We start from the raw sequence: 10,732 nt of genomic DNA, 5'->3' as shown, positions 1-10,732 counted from the left end.
GTAGTCATTTTTACAGATTCACAAAGTTCCTGTATGACTTTGCTTAGTAACAATAATCAAAACAACTACCTACTACAACTATTCTTCACAATATTGAAATTTAACAAATTTGAAGAAATCATAATCCAGTGGATCCCAGGACACAGCAATATTATTGGCAACGAACGTGCTGACACCGCAGCCAAACTAGGAATAACCAGAGTAAAAAATGAAAACTACCAACTAACAGTAGGAGACTGTCTAGTCAGTCTAAAAAAGGAATTACTGCAGACATGGATCAGTGAATATATTGCAGCATCTGAAAGTAAAGGTAAATATCACTTCCAAATCATGAAAGAAATTAATGACCAACCATGGTATGGAAAAATGAATTTAAATACCAGACAAACGCTAATAATGTCTAGAATTCGTACGTTTCACACCGCTACGAAAGATAGACTACATAGATGGAATCTCATAACCACCGATAAATGTGAATTTTGTAACGAACAGGAAAATTTAAATCACGTACTATATAAATGCAAAAAACACTCGAGAATCCGATCAAAGTTCCCCGTGCTCACAGATGAATCAGAGTTCCTAAACATCCTAAAAAACAAAAGAGAAGATCAATATGCTCAGATTGCCGACTTTCTCGTAGAAACGGGAGTCAATGTTTGAATCAACTGCTAAACTATCAATGCTGCTTTCCACTTAAAAGTACACCGCTACATTTATATTTAAATATCTTGCTTGAAGCTATACGGACACTACTCGTCCAAAGACTACTTTTTGCTAATCGAACACCAACCGTCTTTTTAAGCTATACAAAATATCACTTGACAGCTCTGGCATTTATGGATCAAAAGGTCTGTGCCATAAAGGAGAAAGGAAAAAAAAAAAAAAAAAAAAAAACTTTTGAGACAAAATTTATACGAGACAACGCATGTATTTAATGCTGCGCAGTATGACGAATGCAGCATGTTGTTTCCCCTCTTTCGTTTATCTTGAAAATTAAGACTATCAAGTCAGAATTTTTCCTCTCTTATGTTGCCAATAACAGAAAAAACGAACATGTTTCATTATCTACATCCCACATGCAACAAATTTCCTGAAGCATAAAAACGTATGATTGCGTAATTCTTAGAGCTGCTGTCAAATTTGACGTAAAATCGAGCCAGCAAGCCTGGCTCAAACGGCTTCAAGGAAAATATATGAGAATGACGTTCGTGCCAGGGATGTGGACGCGACGCGACATTTCTTGCTGTAGTTATACGCGCAGCCCTTTTTCGCCCGAAGCATGACTGTGCATTTAGCAACATGAGAGCGAAGTCGTGTCGCGTCGCTGTCGCGTTTACTCTGTACGGGACCTAAGTGATATAAGTGAGTATGAGTATGTTTGTATGTATGTTCCACCATAACTCCAGAACGCCTTTATCGATCTCAACCAAACTTGGCACACATATTCCTTGATATAAGGGAATCAGCACTGAGGGTTGGTAAGAGGAGATGGTGTTCGTAACAGGGGGGGGGGAGCAAACTCCGAAATACGGTTCTTCACCAAACTTGGCATACATGTTCCTTGACATAAGGGAATCAGTACTGAAGGATAGACAAGAAGAGGAGGGAGGGCGGGGTAGGGGTTTCGGAACAGGGGAAGGCCATAACTCCGAAACACCTGGACGGTTCTTCATCAAACTTGGCACATATGTTCTTTGGCATAAGGGAATCAGAACTCAGTGGGTTGATAACAGAGGGGGGGTCATAACAGGGGGGTTCATAACAGGGGGAGAGGCCATAACTCCGAAATGTCTGGACAATTCTTTATCAAACTTGGCGCACATGTTCCTTGGCATTACTGTTTTACCTGACTCACTGCGAATATGCGTGTTATTGAAATAAAACGTCACCATGCGTTTTATTCGTTTATAACGCATATGCAGCTAATATCGATAACAACCGATTTTTTATAAGTTGTGCTTTTGTTATTGCATCTAACTTGTAAAAAGTTGCATAAATAACAATTCAGTTTCACAATACAATTATTGCGTACTACTAGCACTTGCAATATAACGTTTAAGTACGTTATTTTTAGTGATCAAAATCAACGATATTTTCGATACAAGGGCGATATTTTTCGAAACCTTTCGAACCAACACGATACCGCGAATACAACGCTATGCGCAGTGAGTCAGGTAACACAGTAGCGAATCAGTACTGGGAAGTTAACGAAAAGGAGGAATCCCTAACAAGGGGAGGAGAGATCTAAATAAGTAAAAGGAGTTACGTTTCTTTTGCATTGTGAGAAAAGAGGGGGGTTCCACCGAGGAGGAATATATGGTAAATAAACCTTTGCTTCGTTGAGCAAACCGATGCATAATTAGCAACGTGAGAGAAGGGGGAGCTGATTGGGACGGAACCGACATGTGGCACGTGGGTATGAATGTATGTTCTGCCATAGCTCCGGAACTTCAAAGGAGGTGAGAGTAACTGACAAAGGGCGTAGACAGATTCAAACGAAAAAAAAGGTTTTGTTTCTTGCATTATGAGTTTTCGTTACAAAAACAAATATACAAGTGGCAAAGGGGCCCCGAGTGAGATCGGGCAATCAGCTAGTCATTTGGTGTAAGAATTATGATTATGAGTTTATTAAATAGAGCTGGCCGAAATTGGAAAATTTCAATCGGAGTTTTCTGGACACATCGAAAAAAATAGAATCCCCTGTTCATTGAAGGAGGTTCGGACTACGGACAAGGGCGTGCAGCAAAATTCCACCTAGTTATTATAGTTTATTTGTATCTGAAGAATAATTCTGTATTTTGTTTGTTTTCTTATTTTCGTGTTTGTATTTATAATTATTTTAAACACCGCGGTTTATAGCGCTTGCTTTCATTACGTTACTCTCGATATAAAAAAGAACTATTCTCTGTCATATCAACACGACTTAGTATGCTTGTTGCATTGTTAAATTTTCTTTTGTTTTCCAAAATAAATTTTGTGTGCTTCTGCTTTGCTATGTTCATCACTTGATAATTCGAAATTCTACCTGCCTAATCGGCTTTCTAATGCAATTCTGGTTCGAGGCCAAACGTGGGTTTAATTTTGAGTCCGAAATTTTACATACACCATATTTTCTGTTCCTTGCATTTACAATGTTTCGAATCAATACTTTGTTTTTGTTTGTCGTCTTCGCAACACGAATTGTAAAGTAAACATATTTGTGAGAGTTTTAAAGCCTAAAAAACTAAAATATCAAAGAGCTTTCCAAGAAGATGATGCATTCTTTCAGTAGCGAGGAAGGAAATAATTTTCATTGTGCCATTAGCAATTTATAAAAAACAAAACAATTTAAACACAAAAAGGCTGATGGTGTCAACACTTCTTTTTAGTTTGATTCGAAAATATTGTAAGTTTAGATGTAAATCCATTTAAAAAAAATATGTAAAAAAATAGAAATCAACTGCGCGAGATGCATGTATTGATGCATTTTCAAGTCTTCCTGAAGAACGGGTGACAACTGATTTCAACTACACCTCTTCGAAAGAAAAATGTTTGTTTTTAAACGTTAAAGGAGTACTGATATTTTTCATTCTGCTCAAATTGTGTTTTGATTTGACTACTACAATCCCTCGCAGATTTATTTTCGATTTTTTGCTTGTATATGTTATCAATGCATCCGTTTTACCGGATGTCGTCTATGTTTCGCGAACGCGCTAGAACCACTTAACCATATGATTCATTAATCATATCCACTGTAAAATGTTAGTTGATGTTTGTAGTTAATAAAACGTGCAGAAACTTGTAGAAACATAAATTCTCACACATCGAATTTCTTACGTCGATATCAGCTGTAACATAAAAGATTAATTATTATTTGCGTATGTTATTAAAGAGGCTGCATTTCAGGGGTAACTTACAGATTTGACTGTTGCTTTAATGAAATCCTTTTTATGCGACAGATCGTGGTCCGGATACTTGGCGTACACCTTTTTACACACCGTTTTCATGGTGATTTCCTCCAGGTTCGCTTCTTCGAGGATTTCCTTGAGGAATTCTTTGATGTCGTCCTCCTGAAATATTTAGAAGATTAATATTTTGCTTGTGAATATTGCAAAAGACTCGAAAAAGTTTACGCTAGGTGGTGCCGCCGAATCTTTTTCCTTGGGTTCCTTGCTCGACTTTTCTTCCTTGTTGGTTTTCTTCAAAGGTTTTTCATCTTCCTCTGATTCATTTTCGTCAAGCTCAGGTTCCTCCTCTCCGTCGTCCTCTTCGGAGCTTTCATCGCGTTTCGATTTCTTGGTTGGTGCCGCCCGCTTCGGTCTACCCCTTCCTGTTGCAGAAGTGTTAAAAGATATGTCTATTGAAAAATAAAGGGTGATATTTTGAACCCTCACCCTTTGCGGGAGTAGCATTTTTCGCTTTGCTATTGTCCGTTGCTTTGACCTTGGCCGAAGTTTTCTTTTGCGGTTTCTCACTGTCTTCGCTCTCTGCCACGGATTCTTCGTCCTCCTCTTCTTCGTCTTCGCTTTCAGTGTCAGCCTTCCGCTTTCGACCTCGACCCTTAGCTGCCGCTGCCGATGGACGACCAGCCGGACGTCCTCGGCCCCGTGTGGGTGTGGGTTTTGCCTTCTTCTTCTTGGGTTCGTCCTATTATACCGAAAAGAAGACTCTAAATACAAACTACTCGGACAACCTCAATAGGGGGGCTTACATCGCTGAAGTCGTCATCACTTGGGCTTAATTCGGATTCTTCATCATCACTGGACTGTCGGCGTCGGTTACGTGCAGAAACCCGACTGCCACGCGCAGGAGCTCGTGCAGATCGTCGTTTACCAGCATCCGAGTCGGAGCCAGCGGATGGATTATACTGTAACAAATGTTAAAATGTTTATTCAATTGAAGAGAGTACTGTTTGATTTAAGCTAAATACAACTCACGTCAGATCCACTATCAGAATCGTTGCGACGACGTCCCCGTTGTTTGACTACCTTTTCTTCCTCTTCAGAGCTGGTGTAATCTACATATAAGGAATTATCTACAATTATCGGATAGAAGGACATTTAGGAATTCTGATAAAGATTTAGAGTAAAGTACTGGATTCAATGTTAGATGGAGGTGAAATGGTATAATGAATGGTTGTTAGAGCCCCAAAGTACCGAGAACCATACCTTGATAACCACGCCCTGCAGTAGCTCGTTGTGGTCTACCACCAGAGCCTTTGGATGTTTCACGACCGCCTCTAGCAGGAGGAGCGGGGCGTTTCGCTGGTTTTTTAGTTTCCTCTTCGCTTTGTTCCTCTTCCTCCTCTGCGGCTTCTTCGTCTTCAGCTTCCTCCTCTGGTAGATGATCATCACCATCAGGCTTCTCTAGAAACTTAAAAATTCTTTCGACCAGCTCTTCCTTCGATCCCTTACTGTCCAAATTTAAAATTTCGGCAGTTTGAGCAAGCTTCTTGGGGTCCATCTTTTCGACGGCCTGTCGACGTTTCTTGTACTCATCCGAGTCCGAGTCGAAACTGAACCCATCGAATTTCTTCAGGTTTTTCTTCATAAATGGAGCTTTGCCCTCCTTGTCGTAGATTATGACATGCAACGTTTGCAGTGCATCCATTTTGGTTTTCGCGATGTTGGCATCAATCAAAGCGATGGCACCCAATGGTTTGCCGCTGGCGGAAGGTTTCTTCTCGCCATTCTTAGCGGTGGCAACCGCAGTTGCTTTCGATTCCGGCTTTGTAGGCTTTTTTGCTGCCTCCTTGCTTGGTTTCGCTGCCTTGGACTTGCCGGCATCCTCATCCGCTTCGTCAACGTTATCATCTTCACCGTCTTCCTCTTCATCCTCGTCTTCTTCTTCTTCTTCGGGATCATCTTCTCCCTCGCCGTCTTCATCGGTGACGGCTTTCTTAGCCTCAGCCGTTTTCTTGGCCTTTGGCTTATCGTTTGCTTCTGGAAGTTAAAAATAATATGTTATGTTCTTATTTGAATATCTTTTATACATCTTCAACAGGAATAATTTTGGGTAAATGAAGCAATTTATCTGAAGAGATGAAAATACTTGTACTTATGTTTATACCACGCAGAAACATTCCAACAACATTATCTGTCGGTGCATTTTCTCATTGGTGTTATCCTGAGAGTATTACCTAAAGTAGATTTATCGATAATGCATTATTTTAGGGCTTAGCGACTCAGTGATTACTATAGTTTTAGGCGAAATATTTTGTAGTTCATCACAAAAAGATGCAGTATCCTTAGCATGCGTTTTAGCTGAGTGAGTGTTAGAATTTTAAAATTTACTAAACATATTAAGATTTGCTGTATCTTCCACATTAGTTATACATGTGAAAAATTAAAAATATGACAGTTCTTTTTTTTTCTAGCGTGTTAAGCTTAAGCGCGTGTGTTGATTAGAATTTATAACCGATCTAGATATCCGTTTTAATCTGAAATTAAAGAAAACTTATTCCGATTCAGTCAATCTGTTTAATATCATTTTGTTTATCGATGTTAAAGATTCAAATTTTATCTTGATGACGTAATATTTTAACTACTCGTTTAATTTTTTCCGTGGTGTTTGATGATATGTTTTGAAACCCTAAACCCAAACTATATGAAAATGAAACACGTTTCCCTAGAATCGGGTGAATAATTAAATTTGTTGTAAAGCTTTTTTTTTTAAATTCACATCTGAAATGTTTAAAGCAAAACTTTGTAATCACGCTGAGTCGCTGAAGCATTTCGAAAGTCTTTGCTGCCAATAGGTATATTTGACTGAATAGAAAGGTAGCGATAGTAGGTTAAACTTTTTAAACATTAAATGCGTAACCGAGATCTTGAACCGATCATTGCACTGCCTTCAAACTAGTACACCGGGCCCTAGTGAGTTTGAAATAAACCCACCGCCGACTCTTCCTCACGACTCACCTTTTTCATCGTCAGCAGATGCGGTCTCCTTGCCGCTTACTTCACCGTTGTCCTCTTCCGCTGCATCGGCCTTCTTCTTGTTATCAGCGGCAGTGGCCTCTACCTTGGAATCCTCCTTGTCAGTGGGGCTGGCTGCTTTCTTTTCTTCACGATCTTCGGCCTATCAACAAATATAAACAAACGTGGTATGAGTATAGGAGAGCGATCTCCGTAACAGTCAGTTGAGCAAGTGTGCAGTATCAGGTTTTTAGGCTTTCACGTTCGCAGTGGGTATATTTGCGAAAACAGGTTCGGTAATGTGCGTATCGCGAACCACGGCGCGGTCGATGCGCGCTGCATCGGTGTGCGAAGCAACCGTCCCCCTAATGAACACAGTGGAACGCGAAACAAATATCCACGACACAATCTCTCACACATCTATATGTCGAAAAGCGAAAATGTAATCGCGTTTTCCTGTTACCGAGCAGCTAAAATTTTTCCAGATGACAAAATGTGGTGTTACTTGCTCAACTAATTTTCGAGTTTACTAAAAACTCGTAAACCATCTATGGTTTACAACTTTTAATCACTGTAAACTTGGTAGAATGTATGTCCAAAAGACATAAAACTTGAACACATTCACACGCGGGAGGGCGAAAGAAAAGCGAGCACTAAAAAACAAACACAACGCCATCGAAAAAAGATGCGTAGAGAGCGAAGTCAACTTTTTCAAACCGATCTCAGTGGTGTAAAACAATTATTTCACTTTACAAAACTATGGCCAAAAGTTCACCATTCACAACACTAACTACCAGTGCCATTTTTCAGTAGGAAAATATTGCAAAATCGTACCATTTTTGAAGATTTTTTCTCTTTATCGGCGTTTGCCGACATGTTAGCAAAATATCAAACTTGAAGAATTCGAATTGGTGTTGCCCGATGGCGCAAACATTGAAGGAAGACAAGAAGACAAACGAGGCGGGCTTGACATGCCAGAGTTGCCAGAGTCTTTAATAATTTCTTAACGTCCTCCTCTGCCTCCTTTAGCAAGATATAGCCGCAGCCGGTGTGGCTTGTGATGTATAACGAGGTTGTGTCCACTGATACTTGGTCCTACTAGAGTGGTCATCGCTAATTTGTGGAGCAGCTCGGCAAGTGGTGCCTACAGCCCAACGGTAAGTCGCTAGGAACATTCTATGCACTTTAGTCGTGCCAATTTTGATCACTGCGTGGCCCTTTGTCGATCACGTCAAACTTAATGCTCATTTGTGCAATTTGACAATGTCAAAAATTGGCAGAGCTGCCGGAAAATTTTGGAGTTTGGATGTGTCACTTGCGTGCAACAGTGTGCAACAAAGTGTGCAATGAATGTACCGAAATTGTGATCAACAAGCTGAACTGTGTAAGACTCCTTCCCTAGATGGTGCCTAATGTTCTCAGCGAGTTTCCCCTTGGTGTGACGTCAAACTCGCATACCCATGAGAACGCTAGAGAATAAAAGAGATGACGAATTACATCTGCCGAACCTGGTAATTCTGAACATAGTACCTAATGTTGGGTTGCATTAGTATTGGTGTCCATTGTGACGTATGAAAGTATAAGTTTCCTGATACTTATATGGAAATTTGCACATTTTTTCAAATTTTGCCTAAAATTAAGAATTTTTTTTTTTCGATTTACTATATTTTGAATCTTTATGTTATAGCGAATAGTTATCGACATGAAAAACCAGTGGTTTTTATACAAAAGATAACATATCCCTATCCAGCTTTCCATGAGCGGATAATGGCGGATATTGAGCACAAGTGGGCACAATCTTTTGACATTCATTGGAGGAGCGTCGAGTTCGCCCTGACGGAGTTACTATGGATACATTCATGATTGTTTGTTGTTAGAGTGTAAAAATGTAAACATTGTTTAATTTTGCAGGTCAGCTGAAGTGGAACATAACTAAACGTATTCAAACTTTTATAGTGGTTTGCGGCCATAATTTGCTGAAGGCACTGGCTCAGATTTTTTTTTCACAAACGAGCGAATTAAACATTCGAAACATTACACATTAACGCAAACATTAACTTCATGTTGGTCGAGCCGTTGTCAAATTTGTTCTCGAACAGCGTCTCGACTTGATAAGAATCTTCCCGTTGCGTATTTGGACATTCTCCCTAAAATTTGCGAAAACTGTAAAGCCACAATCCATAAAACTTCTTGTTCGTTCAATTATGTTCCTCTTTAGCTGATCTGCAAAATTGAACAATGTTTACATTTTTACATTCGAACAACAAACAATCATGAATGTATCCATAGTAACTCCGTTAGGGCGAACTCGACACTCCTCCAATGAATGTGAAAAGATTGTGCCCACTTGTGCTCAATATCCGCCATTATCGCTCGTGGAAAGCTAGATTGCTTAAATTGGTTGTACGCTTATCAACTTGGCAAGGACGGTTGTTGGTAGGGCGGTAGCAACAATTCTGACGATCTATTTCACAATATTCGAAGATTCTGCATTAAAACTTTAGATTTCACGAACGTTTGCGATAGTTTTTTCAGTTAATATCGCTTGAACCGCGTATCACGGGTTTGTAGTTTTGATGGCAGGTATAGCTAAAAGAAAACAAATTGTAGTGTTCTTAGAACGAATAGCAAGAATTATTATTTACCGTTGTAAGCTAATTTACGTCGCAGAAATACCTTCTGAATATGTGTTAAACTTGACGGAGCAACATGTCTGAAACAAATGAACATATTTTTCATGTCCGTATTTGACGCTCTATTCATAAACCTTTCCAGATAAATTGTCGGGCGAAAGCATTTCGTGTGAAGATGTGGAATGATGTAATATTAGCACAGAGAACAGACTACCAGGTAATTGACAAAAAGTGTGTAAAAGATTTTTATGTAATCTACGAGTAATCCTTCAATAGAGCACCCCTCGAGCGGTAAGTGGCAAACTAAATCTTGATGTCGCTGTCGTCGCTGCTATGTAACTCCAGCACAAAGAAATATTGATAAAGGTACGTGCATATTTTTTGATGCGTTTGGCAAACTATTTCTGGAGGGCGCTACCGACAGATTTTACACACAAAAAATCGATTACTTCCTTCGAGCCTGTTAATCTGTTCTCTGTGATATTAGTTTTGTAATTTCTGCCTTTCCTTATCAAAAATTTGTACAATATTCAATCGCGCAACCTACCATTCCGCAGCCCGCATAGTCAAATACCATACGCCAACGATTTTCCCTATAATTTTCTAACCATTTGCTGTATAATCAGATAACCATATGCGGATTATACCCAGCAATGGTTTGGACTATGTGGTAAATGGTAAACTGAGAAATAACCATTGTATGAACTAGTCGTTAGGTTTGGTTACCATACAAAAATGCTGATTTTCGCGAACAATTTTTTTGCCATACCATACTTGGACAATAGGACATATAGTTAATGAAATTGTACTAAAACTGTTACATATATGGTATTGATATGTTATTTCGAAAACAAACGATTTACATTGAATGATAGAGACAATGATACACATATTGTCGTCAATGGTGCAAGTAACATTAGTGTAATGGTTTTGATATGGTTAAGCGATTATACAGTGAATCGTTTGCTTACACTGTTTTATGTTAAAAATATTGTTTCAATAGTAAGAAATATAGTAAGAAATTAGTAAGCATCACATAAATACTATTTATTTTCTTTTATAACAGCCTATTTTATAATGAACGTTTCACGGCCAATATCATATCTGAAAAATCTTGTGCGTCGGAGTGGCGACTGCCTGGTCGTGTTTCGATGAAGTTTAAAGCGTTTAACCATTTTCGCACTAGCCGCTAGATTTGACAAC

The 10,732-nt window shown here is 39.2% G+C and overlaps 1 protein-coding gene across 2 annotated transcripts; it reads right to left on the bottom strand.

The window, feature by feature from the left end:
- Positions 1–2,754: 2,754 nt before the first annotated feature.
- On the bottom strand, positions 2,755–7,809 carry LOC128733955 (protein DEK). 2 transcript variants are annotated; one of them, XM_053827866.1, is made up of 9 exons: positions 7,731–7,809; positions 6,900–7,059; positions 5,148–5,921; positions 4,917–5,014; positions 4,691–4,846; positions 4,374–4,626; positions 4,113–4,309; positions 3,897–4,049; positions 2,755–3,827 (listed from the first exon to the last, which is right to left on the bottom strand). In XM_053827866.1, the coding sequence occupies exons 1-9, from the start codon at positions 7,770–7,772 to the stop codon at positions 3,813–3,815; spliced, it is 1,848 nt and encodes a 615-aa protein (XP_053683841.1). In that variant the 5' UTR covers positions 7,773–7,809; the 3' UTR covers positions 2,755–3,812. The 2 variants fall into 2 exon arrangements, with proteins under 2 accessions (XP_053683841.1, XP_053683842.1); XM_053827867.1 differs by having other exon boundaries at positions 4,917–4,996.
- Between the last annotated feature and the right edge of the window lie 2,923 nt (positions 7,810–10,732).

Source organism: Sabethes cyaneus, chromosome 2 (assembly GCF_943734655.1).
Source record: "Sabethes cyaneus chromosome 2, idSabCyanKW18_F2, whole genome shotgun sequence".
NCBI lineage: Eukaryota > Metazoa > Arthropoda > Insecta > Diptera > Culicidae > Sabethes > Sabethes cyaneus.
The sequence above is the reverse complement of the archived record's forward strand: the minus strand, read 5'-3'. Positions and strand labels throughout refer to the sequence as shown.